The 22,171-nt window shown below is 45.6% G+C and overlaps 1 protein-coding gene across 1 annotated transcript in view; it reads right to left on the minus strand.

The window, feature by feature from the left end:
• The window catches only part of LOC120918335, a 101,088-nt gene extending 79,164 nt beyond the window's left edge, over positions 1 to 21,924 (minus strand). Inside the window, exons 1-4 of the mRNA XM_040329874.1 lie at positions 21,829 to 21,924; positions 4,946 to 5,074; positions 4,689 to 4,813; positions 4,458 to 4,572 (exon numbers count right to left, since the gene is read on the minus strand). Of these exons, the coding sequence (XP_040185808.1) occupies positions 4,458 to 4,572; positions 4,689 to 4,813; positions 4,946 to 5,074; positions 21,829 to 21,924 (465 nt within the window). The remainder of the gene's footprint in view (positions 1 to 4,457; positions 4,573 to 4,688; positions 4,814 to 4,945; positions 5,075 to 21,828) is intronic.
• Between the last annotated feature and the right edge of the window lie 247 nt (positions 21,925 to 22,171).

The following is a 22,171-nucleotide window of genomic DNA, read 5'->3' on the forward strand; positions in this document are numbered from 1 at the left end:
AGGGTACCTGGGCCAAAGCACAGGAGAGCCTGCCCATCAACATATTAGAGATTCGGGCAGTATACTTGGTTCTCAAGACCTTTCTACACTCATTAATGCAAGAAAGCCAGCCTCTAGGCTAATTTACTATAGAGTCTGGAAAGCGTATGTTTCTTGGTGTGAAATTAGCCCATTAGCCCAGTACCATCAAGGGTCAAATATCAGCTCTATCAGTCTTTTTTCAGAAACCATTGGCATCTCATTCCCTAGTTCGGGCATTTATTCAGGGAGTACTGCGGATAAACCCGCCAGTCAAGTCACCCTTGTGTCCTTGGGATTTGAACCTAATATTATCAGTGCTGCAAGAGCACCCTTTTGAACCTATTCATCAGATTTATTTGATTCTCTTGAGCAAGAAATTGGCTTTTCTGATTGCTATCTCTTTTGCCAGAAGGGTATACGAGTTAGCAGCTATTTCTTCTAAGGAACCTTATTTAATTTGTCACAAAGACAAAATTGTACTACGCCCTCATCCTACATTTCTTCCAAAGGTGGTATCGGCGTTTCATTTAAATCAAGACATTGTTTTGCCTTCCTTTTTTCCTGAACTGCAGACAGCGGAGGAAAAGTTATTGCACTCTCTAGATGTAGTGAGGGCAGTAAAAGTTTATCTGCCAGATATGGCTCATATACGTAAAACAGATGTTTTGTTCATTATACCAGATGGCCCCAAAAAGGGCCAACCGGTATCAAAATCCACTATTGCTAGGTGGATTCGTCAAGTGATTATTCAAGCTTATGATTTAAAGAAGGAGATTCCTCCCTTTCCTGTTAAAGCGCACTCGACCAGAGCGATCAATGCTTCATGAGCAGTGCATCACCAGGCTTCAATGGCTTAGATCTGTAAAGCTGCAACTTGGTCTTCAGTCCATACATCTACAAAATCCTATCAAATAGATGTGAGAGGACATGAGGATTCTGTCTTCGGGGAAAAAGTGTGCTGCAGGCAGCGGTCTAGGGCTTCTTGTCCGTTGGCGGCATGATGGCTCTGTGTCTCCCACCCTTCATATTGAGCATTGCTCTGGAACGTCCTACTATGTAATGACTAAGGCTCTGTGTCCCGTGGTGTACGATAAAGAAAGTAGGATTTTTGATAAAACAGCTTACCTGTAAAATCCTTTTCTTTAAATACACCACGGGACACAGAGGTCCCCCCCATCTATGAGATACTTACTGCTTTGCTACAAAAAACTAAGGTACTTCCTGTATGGAAGGGGTTATATGGAGGGAAACTTGTTCTCATAGGTTGTGCCAGTGTCTAATCACCTCTGGTGACCATACAACCCACTATGAAGGCTCTGTGTCCCGTGGTGTACTCAAAGAAAGGGATTTTACAGGTAAGTGTAAGGTTCTGAAAGAGTACCCCTTTATGTTTTAACTAGAATAAATTTGAAATCATTTATTTGTATGCCTACATAGAGAAGACATCAGAAGAATGTGTAGATGGCATTTAACTTAGTTTGATAAGATTGTAGCCTGCAGTTAGCACCATAAACATAACAAGAATGTGTTTGTTTTCAGGAAATACCAGATTATCTGAAGCTAGTGTATCATTACTGAAGACAATAGAATTACCTGCAGGCAAAATAGTATATGTGTTGCTTGGAACCTAACATACTGTATTGTGTAAACATCGTGTCCTGCTGTAATTGGTTGCACCGCAGGGGGGTTTCCTAATGATGAATGCATAAATATGCTGTGTGACAAATAAACCAGTGTTAGTTGAAATCCACCATAATACAGAGTGGCTTTTAATTATCCGATGCGCATCAAAGGTTCTTCCACACACCCAAGAGTCCAACCCGGGTTCAGAGGAACATAGATTAACCTTACAAAATGCTTTTATTCAAAATCCTATTTTTCCTAGCTAACTCGATATCTAGCTCTCATATATTTACTTTTCAACTAGTCTCCATAAAAAACTGGTATATGGTTTTTCCAACATCCTACCCTGATTTCAGCCTTTTCATTATTATTTTAATATTTTTTTTGCTTCCCTATGCGTGTGCATGTGGGTGGTTTTGTGCATGTCTCACGTTGGACCTTTATCCCCCTGACACCAATGATGGAGTGTACTTTATCCCCCTGACACCAATGATGGAGTGTACTTTATCCCCCTGGCACCAATGATGGAGTGTACTTTATCCCTCTGACACCAATGATGAAATGTACTTTATCCCCCTGGCACCAATGATGGAGTGTACTTTATCCCACTGACACCAATGATGGAGTGTACTTTATCCCCCTGACACCGATGATGGAGTGTACTTTATCCCACTGACACCAATGATGAAATGTACTTTATCCCACTGACACCAATGATGAAATGTACTTTATCCCACTGACACCAATGATGAAATGTACTTTATCCCCCCGATACCAATGATGGAGTGTACTTTATCCCCCTGACACCAATGATGGAGTGTACTTTATCCCCCTGGCACCAATGATGGAGTGTACTTTATCCCTCTGACACCAATGATGAAATGTACTTTATCCCCCTGGCACCAATGATGGAGTGTACTTTATCCCACTGACACCAATGATGGAGTGTACTTTATCCCCCTGACACCGATGATGGAGTGTACTTTATCCCACTGACACCAATGATGAAATGTACTTTATCCCACTGACACCAATGATGAAATGTACTTTATCCCACTGACACCAATGATGAAATGTACTTTATCCCCCTGACACCAATGATGGAGTGAACGTTATCCCCCTGACAGCAGTGATGGAGTGTACTTTATCCCCCCGACACCAATGATGGCGTGTACTTTATCCCCCCGACACCAATGATGGCGTGCACTTTATCCCCCCGACACCAATGATGGCGTGTACTTTATCCCCCTGACACCAATGATGGAGTGTACTTTATACCCCTGACACATATTTTATTCTCTTTGACACCAATGGTGGACTTTGTTCTGTGCTCATTGTCACCAATGATGGGCTTATTTTCTCCTACTGACCCCATGGCAGTACACTTGATATCAGCTGTGCGACCGCGATTACGATCGATGGCACAGCGGAGGGGTATATTGTTGGCTCCTTCTGCAGGTATGTGATCTATGCACTTTTCTCTGGCAATGTACAACGAAGCAGCTGTGCGATCGCCGCTGCGATCGCGAGTACAGCGGGGGGTATGTACCCCATGTGACTCTTTGCTTATGTCTGTTTGCAATTAACTGGTCACTAATAGGTACATTAGGTTCCTGATTGGAGGGGAGGGTAGGGGGAGGAGGTGTTTGGGATGGGTGGGTTTTATTTTTCACAGGATTTTATTGGTGACAGTTTCCTATATATATTTGTTTGCTTTATTGTGTTTGTATCTTTTGCCTGACTAAGAGGTCCTCGAAACGTTGCTTTTTTGGATCAATAGATATGCATTCAATTTTTAGACGTTTTTTTAAATGATCCCTGGTGTGCTGGCGAATATGTATATATACTTTATCCCCCTGACACCAATGATAGGACTTATTTTAACCCACTGACACAATAATGGAATTTATTTTATTCTCACTGACACCAATGATGTACCCCCGTGCCCTCTTGGCAGCACATTTCACACACCTCCTTTTTCTTCTCAAACTCTTTGAGGCGTCCCTCTTATTTATTTTCGATTGTTTGAATTTGTACTAAAGGATATATCTTTAATGAGAGCCTCACATTAAATCTGAATAAAATGCCATTATTGCTCCTAGTAAACAATGTGGCCAATATAAATAAAGATCACCTTCTCCCCTCTTCTGCCACAAACTTGATCCATCTTGTTCCAGAATATTTCCAAAATCTGCACAACAGAATGTGCCGTGCGCCACAACAAGCGACTTTGCGTTGTGCGCTGTGTTGGGAGAAAATAATCTATAAATCAATGCTCTGCACATTGATATTTACCCTTTCCATATCAAACAAACTTTGCATAAAATGAGGGATGTTTGGTTCACATATATCGCAATACATGTTTAAGCCGGCCAACTGCGTCAAAGTAATCCCTCTCTGGCCAGTTTTTTTTTTTTTTATTCTTTACATACAGAGCATAGCTTAGCGGTTCCAGTATAAAAAACGCTGCACCTACAGGGAAGACATTCTTGGTGGGTGACACAGGACACAAAGCTTGATGGTTTCTATCAACAAGGAGACGCTGTAGGTGCAGGACACAAGTTCTTGGTGGTTTCTTCTGTATGTATAGGAATTGGTGGCTTGTTTTACAGGTGAATTCCATAACACCCATCTGGGGTGAGCTGTCAGTGGGCACATGGCCTGTGTAGTAGCTTTGAAATCCTCACTCTTCAGATAGAAGAGGGAGAAGAGCGAGGATTACAAATCCCCAGACCACCACACAGGCTTCTTGGGCACTAACAGTTCATCACCCTGGGAGGTAAGTACAGCTGATTGTACAGTATGGAACTCGCCTGTAGATCCAGAGGAAGGCGAAAAACCCGTATGAAGCATGGTATAATTTGCTCCAACAGGGAAAATTCCTTCCTGACCCCTGAAGGCGATCGGATTACTCCCTGGATGAGCCATCTGTGGTGTAAACAATGGTGGTAACAATTCTGTGATGTTAACAAATTGTCTAAAATGCGTAGAATGTTTTTTTCTGAATCTTCGCAGGACGATGTCGTCGTCTAATGCAGATTCACATGCGTGCCCACATGCTGCTGATGTATGTGAACTTGGGTAGGTATATCTCCTCTCCTGGCTTCTTTGATGTATATGGCATTATAGCCGATGGAGAAAGTCGGTCATCTATATCCATGTCCATGAGCTGTAAAAAGTAAACACAATGCGTCATATTCAATGTTTATAGATCTCTGGACTTATTGTTTAATAATGAGCAGCATTGCTCCAATCTGTCATATATATAGTAATATCGTCCAATTAGGATCTGGGTACTTACCATGTCCAATTGGAAAGGGGGCGATGCTTTTCCTTCCTCTAGTTCTTCCCAGTCGATGGATTCCATGAAGATGTGGGATCGGATGTCTTCACTGATCCCCAGTCTCTCCTCTGGATATTTGCAAAGCAGCTATAAAATAATGAAGAGTTATTTATGAGGACTTGTATACATGAGTAATAAAAGTTACATCACTTAGCTGGGCGCAATAGATGGGCGCAGCGTATGTGAGATACGCTACGCCGCTGTAACTTACTTTTGGCCCGGTTCGAATCCCCAAAAAATTTGCGCCGTAAGTTACAGCGGCGTAGTCTATCTCTGGCGGCGGAATTCAAATCGGCGATTAGGGGGCGTGTTTCATTTAAATGAAGCGCATCCCCGCGCCGAATGAACTGCGCTTGCTCCGTTTCTAAATTTCCCGCCGTGCATTGCGCTAAATGACGCCGCAACGACGTCATTTTTTTTAACTTAGACATGAATAACGTCCATCCCGATTCACGGACGACTTACGCAAAAAAAAAAAAAAATCAAAATAAACGAGGGAACGACGGCCATACTTAACATGGCAGGTCTAACTATACGCGACGAAATACCAGCTTTAACTATACGCCGGAAAAAGCAGACTAGAGACGCCGTAAAAAAATGCGCCGGCCGCTCGTACGTTCGTAGATCATCGGAAATAGCTAATTTGCATACCCGACGCAGAAAATGACGTGAACGCCACCCAGCGGACGCCAAAGTATTGCATCTTGGATCCGAAGGCGTACGAGGACGTACACCTGTCGGATTTAGCCCAGATGCCGTCGTATCTTGGTTTGAGGATTCAAACCAAAGATACGACGCGGGTAATTTGAAAGTTGATACGCCGGCGTACTCGCTCTGTGGATCTGCCCCTTAATATTTATACATACACTCTTCACTAGGTGGTATTTCTAGCGCAACTTTTATTTTGATTTTTGATACTTGACAGTGAGATGGGAGTGGGACCGCCCGGATGCCTAAAACGGATGGAACAGCGGCGTTGGAGCCCACCGAGGAGATCATCAACATGACAGTCGGGGATGGAGAGGCACACAGGTACGCCCGCACAGTACACGGGACAGGACACACAGACTCAGGAGGTGGGGAGTCAGAGCCAGATCATGATATCAGGCAGCTTAGCGGGCTTATCCAGGCTCTCCCCAGTCCCCACAAAGGATGACATGCCTGGGCAGTGGGCAGTTGATAATTAATTATACACATTATTGCATTTACTGGGCCCGCCTGGGCATGTGGAGCGGTCCGGTGGAGTGTCACTGACACTCCACCGGACCGCTCCACATGCCCAGGCAGGCCCAGCAAATGCAATACTGTGTACAATTATTAATATCATCATCACACTCCAGTGCCCAGCAATACTGTACAATATAGATTCAGTGTGCAGTGTGAGTGACACTGCTGCAGTGCACACTGAATCTATATTGTACACATAGGCGTGCGCAGCCTATTGGATTAGGGTGTGCACCCCAAAACTCAAACACACACGCACGCGCATGTATGTGTGTGTGAATGTATATATACAGTATATATATATATATCAATTGGCAGTGGTGGTGGGGGGAAGGGAATGGGTTCAGTGGCAGTTCTGGAGGGGAGTGATCAGTGGCAGTGCAGGGGGTTGATGGGATCAGTGGCAGTTGTGGTGGGGGGGGGGGGGGGTAACGGGGTCAGTGGCTGCACTGAGGGGAATATCAGTGGCAGTGCTGGGGGGTTGATGGGCTCAGTGGCAGTGCTGGGGGATGATCAGTGGCAGTTCTGAGGGTTGATGGGCTCAGTGGCAGTGCTGGGGGGGTGATCAGTGGCAGTGCTGAGGGGTGGTCAGTGGCAGTGCTGGGGGTTGATGGGCTCAGTGGCAGTCCTGAGGGGGGGGTGATCAGTGGCAGTGCTGGGGGTTGATGGGCTCAGTGGCAGTGCTGAGGGGTGATCAGTGACAGTGCTGAGTGGTTGACGGGCTCAGTGGCAGTGCTGAGGGGGGGTGATCAGTGGCAGTGCTGGGGGTTAATGGGCTCAGAGGCATTGCTGAGGGGTGGTCAGTGGCAATGCTGGGGGTTGATGGGCTCAGTGGCAGTGCTGAGGGGGGGTGATCAGTGGCAGTGCTGGGGGTTGATGGGCTCAGTGGAAGTGCTGAGGGGTGATGAGTGACAGTGCTGAGTGGTTGATGGGCTCAGTGGCAGTGCTGAGGGGGGGTGATCAGTGGCAGTGCTGGGGGTTAATGGGCTCAGAGGCAGTGCTGAGGGGTGATCAGTGACAGTGCTGAGTGGTTGATGGGCTCAGTGGCAGTGCTGAGGGGCAGTGATCAGTGGCAGTGCTGGGGGGTTGTCAGTGGCAGTGCTGGGGGTTGATGGGCTCAGTGGCAGTGCTGGGGGGGTGATCAGTGGCAGTGCTGGGGGTTGATGGGCTCAATGGCATTGCTTTTTTTTTGGGGGGGGGGGGGGGTTAGCAGCACTAAGGGGAATGGGATGAGTGGCAGGGTTGGTGGGGGATCAGTGGCAGTGCTGGGGGGATGGGATCAGTAGTTGTGGTAGGGTTGTGGTGGGGGAGGAGGGGTAAGGGGATTAGTTGCAGTACTGGGGGGGGGGATGAGTGGCAGTGGGGGGGGGGGTGGGTGGGATCAGTTGAAGTGCTGGGAGGATAGGATCAGTGGCAATGCTGGGGGGGATAGAATGGGTGGCATTGTTGATGGGGAAGGGATCAGTGGTGGGGGGTTGGGATTAGTGGCAGTGCTGGGGGGTGATCAATGGCAGTGCTGGGTGGGGGTGATCAGTGGCAGTGCTGGGGAGGGTGATCAGTGGCAGTGCTGGGGGGGTGATCAGTGGCAGTGCTGGGGGGGGGTAATCAGTGGCAGTGCTGGGGGGGTGATCAGTGGCAGTGCTGGGGGGGTGATCAGTGGCAGTGCTGGGGGGGTGATCAGTGGCAGTGCTGGGGGGGGTGATCAGTGGCAGTGCTGGGGGGGGGGGTGATCAGTGGCAGTGCTGGGGGGGTGATCAGTGGCAGTGCTGGGGGGTGTGATCAGTGGCAGTGCTGGGGTTGATGGGATGCTACTGGCTGCATGCAGGGAGAGAAACCAGTCAGAGGGAATGTGGGGTGAGCGGGACCGAACAGTTAAAAAAACAAACAGTCAATGGGATGGGTCTGGGTGGGGCGGTACATTCCTCTGGCTCTGCCCCCTCTCTGAAGCATCTCAATCATTGGCTGGTGTTGAGGGAGCTTGGTCCCGCCCACCCCCGACATTGCGGCTGAGTTGTAAGTCACAGAACAGCCGCGATGTCGGGGGTGGGCAGGACCAAGCTCCCTCTACACCAGCCAATGATTGAGATGCTTCAGAGAGGGGGCGGAGCCAAAGGAATGTTGCGGCCCGCCCAGACCCCCATCCCATTGATTGTTTTTTTAACTGTTCGGTCCCGCCCACCCCGACATCACCATGACAGCTCGTCTCTCTTCCTGCCTGCAGTGACATTAGCGGACAGTTTCATGCACTTAACAGCTCTGGCAAAAATTACGATTTGCTGCCTGTGAAACTGTTTCACAGGCAGCAGATCTCTGGAGACAGAATGGGGTGATTAGGGTGTGCCCAGGCACACCCGGCACACCCCGTGCGCAATCCTATGATTGTACAGTATTGCTGCCTGGGAAGGTGGAGTGTGATGATGATGATATTAATAATTGTACACAGTATTGCATTTGCTGTTAGTAATAACATTTTAAAATATGCATTATTTGTAAAGGAATTTTGTAGTGCAGTTATACAGTATAGTGTACAGTACAGTATATGGCAGGCCCAGCAAATGCAATACTGTGTACAATTATTAATATCATCATCACACTCCACCTGCCCAGCAATATTGTACAATATAGATTCAGTGTGCACTGCAGCAGTGTCACTCACACTGCACACTGAATCTATATTGTACAGTATTGCTGGGCACTGGAGTGTGATGATGATATTAATAATTGTACACAGCTCGAAATGTTCTAAAATACTGTATATAGTGTTTTTATTCTTCAATCAGTTAATATAAACATCTTTGATATTAAAGATGTTATAGAACGTAATTGCATTGTAGAATATAAAAAAAAAATCTCAGTTACTTTTCCGAGTAACTAATATAGTAACTGAGTCACTAACTTAGTTACTTTTTCGGGCAAGTAACTTGTAATTGTAACTAGTTACTTTTTTAAAGGAAGATGAACAACACTGTTCATCACCCCCTCTGATGGGGGGCTGGGCTGGCTAGATGAGTTTGGGAGTGTCATGACAGAAGTGTCATACAGAGATGACAAAACGTTAAAAGCACACACACTGTCTCAAGCCCTTTCAGATAATGTAATAGAGAAGCAGGATAATGAGAATACCTCACAGGAGGAAATGGCTTCACCTGTAAGGCCTCGTACACACGACCGAGAAACTCGACGGGCGAAACACATCGTTTTGCTCGTCGAGTTCCTTGTTAGGCTGTCGAGGATCTCGGCGAGCCAAATTTCTCCATTGCCGTCGAGGAAAAAGAAGACATGCTCTCTTTTTGGCTCGACGAGATCCTTGACAGTTTCCTCGTCAAAAAGTGTACACACGACCGGTTTCCTCGGCTAAAAAAAAAATACCAGCAAGTTTCTTGCTGGTTTTTGACGAGAAACTCAGTCGTGTGTACGAGGAAACTGTTTCAGAAATCACTGAAAAATACCTCAGACCTTATTACTACCAGTCTAACTAAAGAGATTAGGGAACTGGGCCAGCGCATGTCTGAACTTGAAATTCGAGTTGATGATGTGGAAAAATATGCATTAAATTACACAACAGAAATTGAAAACCCAAAAGAGGAAAATACGGTTCTACAGACCAGATTGGAAGATTATGAAAATCGTACATAGGCGCTCAAATTTGCGCATTAGAGGAAATCCCTGAAACTGTGACTGACTTACAGGCCATAATCATAGCACTTTTTTCAAGAACTACAACCTACTATACCGGTAGAATGTCTCAAGGTGGACAGGGTTCGGAGAGCCCTATCACCTAAAAAAACAGAAGGTCCGCCTTGCAATATTATTGCAAAGTTCCATTTCTACCGTACAAAGGAACTGACGTAACTAAATTTTTAACGTTTGAGTTTGTGGGCTAGATATGATGTTAACCTAGCAGAAAGCTACAATAAACAGAACTTAGATTTTAGTCAGCCAAGATCTGGCATGGAAATGGCCCTTTATAGTGCCGTTGTACGTGCTGTACGTAACCACGTTTTGCTAGAGCATTTTGCTAAAACTATGTTGTGTGGGCAATGTCGTTTTTTTAGCATGAAACGCGTCGTTTTTTGCATGATGAATATCGTCGTTTGAATTCATGACAAAACTTGAGCGTAGTGCTTTTATAACGTTTCACCCCAAAATGATGATCTACGCCTCATTACACACACCTGGTCTTCGTTTCCTGATTAACATGACCGAGTATCGACCAACACCTGCTCAGCTAATTCCTACTTGTCGTTTGCGCGACGAAATAGAAGGGGCGGGAAAACATACACACATGTGTCGTACGTACGTACGTACGTACGTTCGGGGTGCAGAGGAAGACGGTTGAACGATGAGTATATACTTTGAACTTGGGACATCAGTGGCCTATACTGCAAAGACATTTAAGGGCTATATGGGGATAAAGATTATTCGAGTTTCTAGACTGTGATTGTCAATATTGTTTTTTTTTTGTCTTGCAGAAAAAATGAATAATTTCAATAAAAAGGATTTCCTTGCACTCTTCATTGACAAATGGAGAGAGCTGCCTGTTCTTTGGGCCACAAAAGACCCAAGGTCCAGAAACAGAGAACAATGAAAGGCAGCACTCAATAGCCTGCTGCCATTTGTGCAAAGACAGGTGGGGCCCAATGTTACAGCTGAGCAGCTGGAGACTAGAATTGGGACATTGAGAGGCTCAAACAGGAAGGAACGCAACAAGGTCCTGTATTCGATGAGGTCTGGAGCAGGAGCAGGGCATGTATATGTACCTTCTCTGTGGTACTACAGCAGACTGTCCTTTCTGAATGACCACCTGGAAGTAAGGGAGTCACTTTCCAGCCTTCCCCCCAGACAGAGAAGATCAAGGTCCAGCCTTCCCTCCAGCCTTCCCTCCAGCCTTCCCTGCATCCAACCTGATCCTCCTTCTGAAGGGGAGCCCTCTCAGGATCAAGAGGAGCCTTCTATCCTTGAGGAACAGCCGGATTTGCCTGCCTGGAGCCCAGTATAGTACTTTAAATGTGCTAATTTGTGGGGTTTAATTGCTGAAAAATAGATGTTAAAGCGGATGTTCCATTACAAAAACTAAAAATAAAAAAATCAGCAGCTACTAACACTGTAGCTGCTGACTTTTAATAAGGACACTTACCTTTCCTAGCCGCCAGCGATGTCAGCCCCCGCCGAGGCCGATCCTCGATCATAGCAGCTCAAAGCGCCACCATCCACAGTAAGGGAAACAGGCAGTGAAGCGGTACGGCTTCACTGCCCGTTTCCTACTGCGCATGCGCAAGCAGTGTGGCGCTTTGTGAATGGGCCGGCTGCTTTCTGGGACACACACAGTTCCCAGAATTCAGTGCGTCCCATTCACAAGAAGACACCCAGTGTAGGAGGAGGAAGAGAATCCACCACGGAGGATGAAGAGGCAGATTTGGCACTTCCACATAACAGCTATTTAGGGTGAGTAAATTTTTTTATTTTTTTACATTTTTTTTATTTTTTTTTTGATTTTTGGTGGAATATTTTTTTTTTCAGGTGGAACCTCCACTTTAATATGTTAAAAAAAAGAATGTTTTAGCTAAATGTGTTTTCCATATAATTAGTCAGTAGTGGCCAAAAAATGCAAACTGCTGGGGTCAGAATGATTGGCTTTTCAAATTCTTGTAAAACATTTTGCAACAGTCATGAGCTGGAAATTGTGTGTGAATTTTAAACACAACATTCAAACTGTCTCTTTTTTATACACAGGAGGACATCAGCCATCAGACATCAGCCAGGAGGAGGGTCAGGAAAGTGCCAGGCAGGAGGAGGCCAGGGTGAGTGGCACAGAGGAGGTGGCAGGGCCTAGTGGCACAGAGGAGGTGGCAGGGCCCAGTAGTAGTACATCCGCCCCCAAACTAGAAGGGCCAGGAGGGATATGAGGGTCGGTGAAGCAGCACTGGGCCTGATTCGTGAGGCACAGACCTCCCTCCAGCAGCCTACCACCACAGAGGAGAGCTATGGCAGCCTTGTGATGGCCAAAATGGGCCAAATGAGTGAGGAGCAGAGCCTCTTATTTGAGCTCCTGCTAATAAGTCTGCTCAATAAGGGGGTGAGGGGCCTACTCACTGAGGACACAGTAATTTGTTCCCACGGCCATCCTCCCCCCACCAGCTGTTTACCAACTTCCTCATCCAAATCATCTTCCCCCTACTAATACTTCTCATTATTCTCCTCCTTCTCCTCCTTCTTCTCCTTCTGATCCTCCTCCTCCTCCACCTCCTCCTCCTCCACATTCTTACCTCCTTCTTATCCTTCTTCTCCTTCTGATCCTCCTCCTCCTCCCCCTCCTCCTCCTAATACTTCTCATTCTTCTCCTCCTTCTTATCCTTCGTCTCCTTCTGACCCTCCTCCACCTCCACCTCCACCTCCTCCACCTTCTCCTCCTCCTCCTGGCATGAGTACACCTCCAGTGGCACCGCCTCCAGCCAAGCAGAGAAGGAAGGCTGCAGAGAAGGCTGCAGAGCAGGCTGCAGTGAAGGCTGCAAGGAAGGCTGTCCGGAAGAGCAGGAAGTGATTACCTTGCTTCCAGGTGGTGTGACAGAAGGCAGTCTGCTGTAGAATCACATCCTTGGGACATCTGACTGACCTGCTCCTGTTCCAGAACATTGGGAGTCCAAGACCAGATTGGGCTCCTTCCTGTATGATCCTCTCAATGTCCCAATTTTAGTCTCCTCAGTCAAGTGCACAAATGGCAGCAGGTTATTGAGTGCTGCCTTTAATTTATTATATTGATTTTTTACTTTATATACTTGACCTAAATAAATGGTATTTTTTTTAATTACAGTTCATACTTGTCTATGTGTTTTTCCTCCAAATAAAAATGTCGCTTGTGAGAAGGCAGGTTAACTTTACAAAGAATACAAAAGTTCTAATTATTAAGGGACAGATCAGATAAGACCAAACAAGAAGGTTAGAATGGTGATAACTTGACATTTTTGTCTAGGGGAATCGGCTAGTTGTTTTAAAATATGAGCTGTACTTACCGTTTACGAGATGCATCTTCTCCGCCACTTCCGGGTATGGGTCTTCGGGAGCGGGCGTTCCTTCTTGATTGACAGTCTTCCGAGAGGCTTCCGAAGGTCGCATCCATCGCGTCACTCGTAGCCGAAAGAAGCCGAACGTCGGTGCGGCTCTATACTGCGCCTGCGCACCGACGTTCAGCTTCTTTCGCAAAATCGTGACGCGATGGATGCGACCGTCGGAAGCCTCTCGGAAGACTGTCAATCAAGAAGGAACGCCCAGTCCCGCAGCCCATACCCGGAAGCGGCGGAGAAGATGCATCTCGTAAACGGTAAGTACAGCTCATATTTTAAAACAACTAGCCGATTCCCCTAGACAAAACGAGCATTCATCTAAGGGGAAAATGTGTTCTCTATGGGTGAACCTCCGCTTTAAATGAAGAACTGGATTTGAAATAAAGCAATCAAAAACGGCAGAGAGAAAATATTGTAAAATATTCATGAGATCAGCATGAAAAAGGTTAAAAAACTTGTCACTAATCTGTGTGAATATCAGCAGCAAAAGAAGAAAATTAGTGTTAATTTTTATCCCATTCTAAAGATGTTTGAAATGCGCGGCATTTAAACGATGCAATAATGTTGGCAGCGTGACGAATGTGCTATCTCAATGACAAACGATACTTTTACTGAAGTTACGCTCCCGTCTCCTACTTTATTCTGAGCATGCGCGGGTTTCTTAGCATACAGACGTCCAAGTTTCTTGTCGAAAACCAGCCCGTCGAGGATCTCGACGAGCCAAATTCAGACTCCCGTCGAGAAAATAGAGAACTTGCTCCCTTTTTGGCTCAACGAGGTTCTCGACAGTTTCCTCGACGAAAATGTACATACGACCAGTTTCCTCAGCCAAAAAATATCTCCCAGCAAGGTTCTTGCTGGTTTTTCCTGAGAAACTCGGTCGTGTGTACGAGGCCTGACTATCTCTTACATCTTGTAATGTCGCGTACACACGATCATTTTTCGGGTTGTAAAAAATGAAGTTTTTCAGGCTCTAGAAAAACTTTTTTTTCAACCCGATCATTAAAACGGTCTTGCCTACACACGATCGTGAACAAAAAAAATGCTCTAGCAAAGCGCGGTGACGTACAACACGTATGACGGCACTATAAAGAGGAAGTTCCATGCCCCTTTGAGCTGCTTTAGCTGATTTTGTGTTAGTAAAAGACGATTCGCGCTTTTCTGTCTGTTACAGCGTGATGAATGTGCTTACTCCATTACGAACGGTAGTTTTACCAGAACGTGCGCTCCCGTCTCTTGCTTCGGAGTATGCGCGGATTTTTCACGTCGTTAAAGCCCACACACGACCATTTTTTACAACCCGAAAAACAACGATTTTTTTTTTGCCCGTTTTTCAGAACGCGAAAAATACTCTGAAGCCCACACACCATCGTTTTTAATGACATTAAAAAAAAAATCATATTTTACAACCCCAAAAATGATCGTGTGTACGCGGCATTAATGTTTTTAAAACTTGTGCAATAAATACTGATACCGTAATACTACACTTAGGTGGCACCTCCCCTCTCCTTCCCCTTTTTTGAGCACAGATGAAGGTTCAGGATACAGAGCAGAGTCAGGCAAGCTGGGTCAGTAACCAAAAGGCAGGTCAGAACAGCAAATAGGAAGGGTACAGACAGGGTACAGGAGTTCTTAGAAAGGTCAAGGCAGATCAGGTCGGCAAGAGGAGATTAGATACAGGAAAGGGTAGCAGATATGCAGGAAACTCTGTAGACCATAAGGCCGAAAAGAGCGTCTGCTTTGAGGAATTTGATTCTTTATAGGAATGTGCTTTTTAAAGAGGAGTTTTAGCCTGGGGATTTTTTTTTTTAAAGTCAGCAGCTACAAATACTGGAGCTGCTGACTTTTAATATAAGGACACTTAGCTGTCCAGGGGGCCCGTGATGTCGGCACCCAAAGCCGATCCATTTATTGGCTCCGGGTGCAGGAGCCGGAATCCTTACTAAGGTCCCTTTCACACTTGTGCGACATCAAAGTCGCGAGATTTTACCGCAAGTTTTCTGCGATTTGCAGCCGCGATTTTGACAAGACAGTCATACGACTGTGGATCTGACTTTTTCCCACAACTTGAAGTACGACTTCAATGAGCAGGGACGCAACTTTGATCCCCTAATAATTAGGGGGAACTCCACGCCATTTATTTTTATTTTTCATGAGCATACCGGGCCCTTCGGTCTGGTATGGATTTTAAGGGGAACCCCCACGCCGAAAAAATGGCGTGGGGTCCCCCCCCCCCAAAATCCATACCAGACCCTTATCCGAGCACCAGCCCGGCCGGTCAGGAAAGGGGGTGGGGACGAGCTCCCCCCTCTCCTGGGCCGTACCAGGCCGCATGCCCTCAACAGCACCCCAAAGCACCTTGCCCCATGTTGATGAGGACAAGGGCCCCTTCCCGACAACACTGGCCGTTGGTTGTCGGGGGCTGCGGGCGGGGGGCTTATCGGAATCTAGAAGCCCCTTTTAATAGTACATCGTACCCCTACCTATTCACCTGGAGGAAAAGTGTAAAAAAAAATAAACACACTACAAAGGTTTTTCAAATCATTTATTAGTCAGCTCCGGGGGTCTTCTTCCGACTTCTCCGCTCTCCGGGGGTCTTCTTCTGACTTCGGGGGTCTTCTTTCGTCTTCTCCGCTCTCTTCTTCTGCTCTCCGCGTTCCCCGGGTCTTCTCCTGCTCTCCGTGCCTTCTTCCGGGCTGCGCCGCCGCTATCTTCTTTGCAGCTCTTTTACTAGCGGCAGCCAGCCCGGTCTTCCTCGTCACCTTCTTCCCTTTACTTTTCTTCTGATGTTGACTCGACGCTCCCTCCCGCTGTAATGCCGGGTGTGCGGTGCGCAACGATTTATATAGGCCTCTTATGACGTCACAGTCCCAGCATGCTCTGGGTGGTGACGACATAAGAGGGCGGGGTAATTATGTTGTCACGCCCCATTTAAGCCACATCCAATTTTTCATTTAAACCACACAATTCTTTTGCCGCGGCCTACAAACGAATGTCCTGCCACCTAATTATAATTAGACTTCGCCTACAGACAAAAAAGTTTCCCTATAAACTTTTTTTTACAATATTGGCAACGATGTACATTTGTGCTCATAAGTTTAGAGATCAAATCACATGACTATTGGCAACAATGGCACTGTTCCAATCAATGCAGCACCGATTTTATGGCACGGCACCAATTTGCAAAAGTAGTTCCTGCACTACTATTGCGATTTCAGGTGTGACTTCAATAGACATCTGTGGATGAAGTTACACAGATGTCCATCAAGTAGCACCCGAAATCGCACTGACCTTGCTACTTTGAAATTGCACTACTTCAAGTGAAGGGCCCTGCTCATAGGAGCTTACAATCTAAAATTTGACAAAACTTTAAGAGTGGACACAGCTTTACTTTCAGTGTATAATGGGCAACACAACACATCACATTTTTATCTGCAAGATTATAGAAACAAACTTAACAGTCATTCTTCAAAAGATTCCAACATAATATTAAAAAAGACACTTATCAAAACACCCACCCCCAATTAGAGGCGTCACAATTAGAGTTGAGCGAACCCGAACTCCGAACCCCATTGTAGTCAATGGGACACGGACTTTTAGAAAAAAAAAATGTGCGGATATTCAGGGGAACCCCGCCGTCAATTTAAAACAAAAATGACGTGTGGTTCCCCCTAAATATCCATAACCAGACCCGTTATCCGAGCACGTTGACCTGGCCGGCCGCAGAAAAGAGGGGGGGACAGAGTGCGGCCCCCCCCTCTCCTGAACCGCACCAGGCCACATGCCCTCAACATGGGGAGGATGTCCCCATGTTGATGGGGACAAGGGTCTCATCCCCACAACCCTTGCCGGGTGGTTGTGGGGGTATGCGGGCAGGAGGTTTATCAGAATCTGGAAGACCCCTTTAACAAAGGGGACCCCCAGATCCTGACCCCCCCACCCGTCACGTGACCCCGCCCCTTCTGACGTACCCTCTGCTACGTCACTGGGTAAGCCCAAGAAGAGGAAAGACCCCATTACCATTTCACACAGGGGGGGGTCAGGATCTGGGGGTCCCCTTTGTTAAAGGGGTCTTCCAGATTCTGATATACCTCCCGCCCGCATACCTCACAACCACCGGGCAAGGGTTGTGGGGATGAGACCCTTGTCCCCATCAACATGGGGACATCCTCCCCATGTTGAGGGCATGTGGCCTGGTGCGGTTCAGGAGAGGGGGGGGCCGCACTCTGTCCCCCCCTCTTTTCTGCGGCCGGCCAGGTCAACGTGCTCGGATAACGGGTCTGGTTATGGATATTTAGGGGGAACCGCACGTCATTTTTGTTTTAAATTGACGGCGGGGTTCCCCTAAATATCCATACCAGACCTGAAGGGTCTGGTTATGGATATTTAGGGGGAACCGCACGTCATTTTTGTTTTAAATTGACGGCGGGGGTTCCCCTGAATATCCATACCAGACCTAAAGGGTCTGGTTATTGAATTTGTGGGGACCTCCGCACATTTTTTTTCCCGAACTCCGATCCCGGACCCGAACTTTTTTCAATTATTCGGGTTCGGGTTCTGGAAAAACCCAAAGTCCGTACCGAACCTGAACTTTACAGTTCGGGTTCGCTCAACCCTAGTCACAATACTTTTGGCTAAATTGTGTATCTGGCAAGATTTACAATGTTGGTGGAACCCTCCTACACATAAATACTACATTTAGACATAGTTTTAGGACCTGGGAGATGAGACAACTTCTCTACATGAAGCAGCATGTTTGGGATTAAAACCAAGATGCTCAGGGATGCTTAGCAGAAGTTCTAACCTCTAAGCCACGGAGCTGCCACATTTCTTTGGACATACAGGTGATGGAATTACATTACTCAAGAGTTATTCTTCTTGATTTATTCTGTGATATTTGGTGTTTTTTTGTGGGTGAGTGTAGAATAGTGATATTACCCTAAAATCGTTGGGAATTACATGTTGATTTCTGATTTTGGTACACATATCAAATTTTTGGAGCTCAAATTATGATTATTTAGAAATCATAAAAAGCACAAGAAATTGTGACTCATTTTAAATTTGCATCAGCAGTGGTATTATTATAAAGATTGTTGTGAGATGGAGAGTAACAAGTGAAAGTGACAGAGACAAATATATTTTACCAAAAAACATCAAACCATTCCACATTCTTAAAAAACTTAATATTTTATGTAGTAGCAACAATGTTGCAAAGGAAAATATTATTTCAGAGAAAGATACATTTCATCTCAACATTAAAAGGATTTATTTGTGAAAGTTACAATTGTACCATTATGCCTAGTACACGCGATAATTTTTCCCGCCGGGAAAACTGATGTATTTTTCTTTGGCTGGGAAAACCGTGAGAGATGATCACGCTCTAAAAACTGCTAATCCCTTGGCTTTGCTTCCGTCCCACTAAACCAAAAGTTGCATTGGATAGAAGAAGGATCATTGGATAGAAGAAGATCCTGGACTGCCGCACTCCTTAAAACGATGTCTTTATTGTACAAATATTGTACAAATAAAATCCAAAAACCAACCAAAGCGATGCAGTCAAAATGAAGTGAACAACAGGAAAAAGGTGGCTGACATGTTCCATGTCATGTGATGCTTACTCGCATCACATCACTCCGACAGGAAAACTGCGGTTTAAAAATTGAGAACATTTTTTTTACCCGCAGTTTTCCTATGGGAAACACTACAAGGAAGCATACACACGGCCGGTTTTCCTGACCAAGGTTCTCCTGGCAGTTTTCTTGTGGCTAAAACTTGCATTGGACTATAATAGCTCAGATTTTCACTTCCAAAAAATGTTCTCTAAATAGCTCTCATTTCAGTATTTAATAAAACTCTTGTTAAAAAAGACACTTGAGTTAAAATTTGAGCTATTTGCAGGTCTGAGCATGCTCAGTTGTGTTGACACCCAGTTGTCCAAAAACAGGGACATTTTCACTTCTCAGGCCCCATACACACGAGAGAATTTATCCGCGGATACGGTCCAGCGGACCGTTTCCACGGATAAATCCTCTCAAAGATTTCAGCAGATTTCTATGCGATGGAGTGTACACACCATCGCATTGAAATCCGCGCGGAAATCCTCTGGCGATGACGTGTCGCGCCGTTGCCGCGATTTTGACGCGGCGACGGGCGCGACGCTGTCATATAAGGAATTCCACGCATGCGTCAAATCATTACGACGCGTGCGGGGAATCCCTTTGGACGGATGGATCCGGTGAGTCTGTACAGACAAGCGGATCCATCCGTTGGAATGGATTCCAGCAGATGGATTTGTTGTGCATGTCAGCAAATATCCGATCTGCTGGAATCCATCCCAGAGGAGATTTCTCCGCGGAAACAGATCCGCTGGCGTGTACACACCATAGGATCTATCCGCAGAAACCCATTTGCTGGGATTTATCTGCGGATGGATTCTATCGTGTGTATGGGGCCTCAGACTTTTAACGATATTTCAGTGTAGAAATCACTTTTTCACACAGTTTAAAAGCAGATTATCTTTAAATAATATACTGCATATTTCAGTACCATTTAGGTAATTATATCATGCTCTAAACATTATTCCCATGTGCAATTCTCCAGCCTCTTAGCAGAGTAAGGATTTGGGCGCTATTTCGATTCTGGATGCTATAGTAAATTCGATTTTGGGAGTATTTTCGCTCAAGCGCTATAGTGAATATCGTTTTAGCGCTAATTAGCAGCAATTAGCGCTGTGGCACTATAGTAAATGACCCCCTTTAAGAGTTGCTGAGATTAAGCAAGCAAAATAAAGTTGCAACAACTTAATATATTGAATCCATAAAGTGCTTAGCGTTTTTAGTGGGAAAGTTTGAATTCAGACATAAAGTGACACATTTTTTGGGATATATTACTTTTTGAATTCCCAGAATTTCAGTGTTTCTGATGTAATATTGTTTAAAAAGTTAGAACTTAATTTTCTAAGTCAGAATATTTGGTTGTGTAAAATGTTCTGTTCTGAGACCCTTGGGTTTCACTTGGATCCAGAGGATAAGAGGAACTAAAAGTGTTTATGTTTTATTGAATCCTGCTGCAACATTGAATTCAAGAAAGATGTTCAGTTGAACACACACACACATATATATATATATATATATATATATATATATATATATATATATATATATATATATATATATACATATATAAATATATTTTGAATCTATATAATGAAAAATGAGAAAGCATTGAGAAAACATTTTTTTTTTGGGGGGGGGGGGGGTCAGCCTGTCAGTGCTCAGACCATACACTGCACACTAAATCAAATTGGTCTGCATGGCTGTCACCCCAGAAGGATCCTCTTCTAAAGATGATGCACAAAAAGTCCGCAAACCGTTTGCTGAAGACAAGCAGACTAAGAAGATGGATTACTGGAACCATGTCCTGTGGTCTGATGAGACCAAAATAAACATGGTGTCAAGCGTGTGTGGCGGCAACCAGGTGAGGAGTACAAAGACAGGTGTGTCTTACCTACAGTCAAGCATGGCGGTGGGGGTTTTATGGTCTGGGGCTGCATGAGTGCTGCCGACACTGGGAAGCTACAGTTCATTGAGGGAACCATAATGCCAACATGTACTTTGACATACTGAAGCAGAGCATGATCCCCTCCCTTCGGAAACTAGGCCACAGTGTAGTATTTCAACATAACGACCCCAAACACACCTCCAAGATGACCACTGGCTTGCTAAAGAAACTGATGGTAAAGGTGATGGACTGGCCAAGCATGTCTCCAGACCTAAACCCTATTGAGCATCTGTGGGGCCTCCTCAAACGGAAGGTGGAGGAGTGCAAGGTCTCTAACATCAACCAGCCCCGTGATGTCATCATGGAGGAGTGGAAGAGGATTCCAGTTGCAACCTGTGAAGCTCTGGTGAACTCCATGCCCAAGAGGGTTAAGGCAGTGCTGAAAAATAATGGTTGTCACGCAAAATATTGACACTTTGGGCCCAATTTGGACATTTTTTACTTAGGAGTGTACTCGCTTTTGTTGTCAGCAGTTTAGACATTAATGGCTGTGTGTTGAGTTATTTTGAGGGGACAGCAAATTTACACTGTTGTACAAGCTGTACACGCACTACTTTACATTGTAGAAAACTGTTATATCTTTAGTGTTGTCACATAAACAGATATAATAAAAGAGTGGTTTACTCACTTTTATGAAAAGAGAGAGAATAAGAGAAGGCGCCTCCAGGTTAACGACAAAATAGCTTTAATAAATAATAGGTGACAGCATCCACTTCCACACTAGATGTAAGCTGGGATAGTGCTCTGGTGCCTCTCTGTATCAGAATATCCGTTAAGCAGGAAGTCCAGCTGGAACAGTGTGACCATCGGGAGCGAGGCGTGGAGCGCAGCGTGAGTCGTGGTGATGTCACTGGGAACTTTGGCATGCAACGGCGTTTCGAAACTGGCGCTGTGTATGACTAAGTGCGCTTCTTTTTCAAGCATCTTGTCATACACAGTGCCAGCTTCGAAACATCGTCACATGCCAAAGTTCCCAGTGACGTCACCCCGACTCACGCTGCGCTCCATGCCTCGCTTCCGATGGTCACACTGTTCCAGCTGGACTTCCTGCTTTAACGGATGGTCTGATACAGAGAGGCACCAGAGCACCATCCCAGCTTACATCTAGTGTGGAAGTGGATGCTGTCACCTATTATTTATTAAAGCTATTTTGTCGTTAACCTGGAGGCGCCTTCTCTTTTTCTCTCTCTTTGCATATGTTGGAGTTCTGCTCTCATCTCCCCCGTGTTGAAAGGCTTGCCCAGGATTATAGATTCGAATCATCAGCTCCATATAGGACAGCATTCCCCCCCTGTCTTTAAACGTTTACTAAAAACACCCCAAGGACTTGTTATAAACG

This window comes from Rana temporaria, chromosome 12, assembly GCF_905171775.1.
Source record: "Rana temporaria chromosome 12, aRanTem1.1, whole genome shotgun sequence".
Classification (NCBI taxonomy): Eukaryota; Metazoa; Chordata; class Amphibia; order Anura; family Ranidae; genus Rana; species Rana temporaria.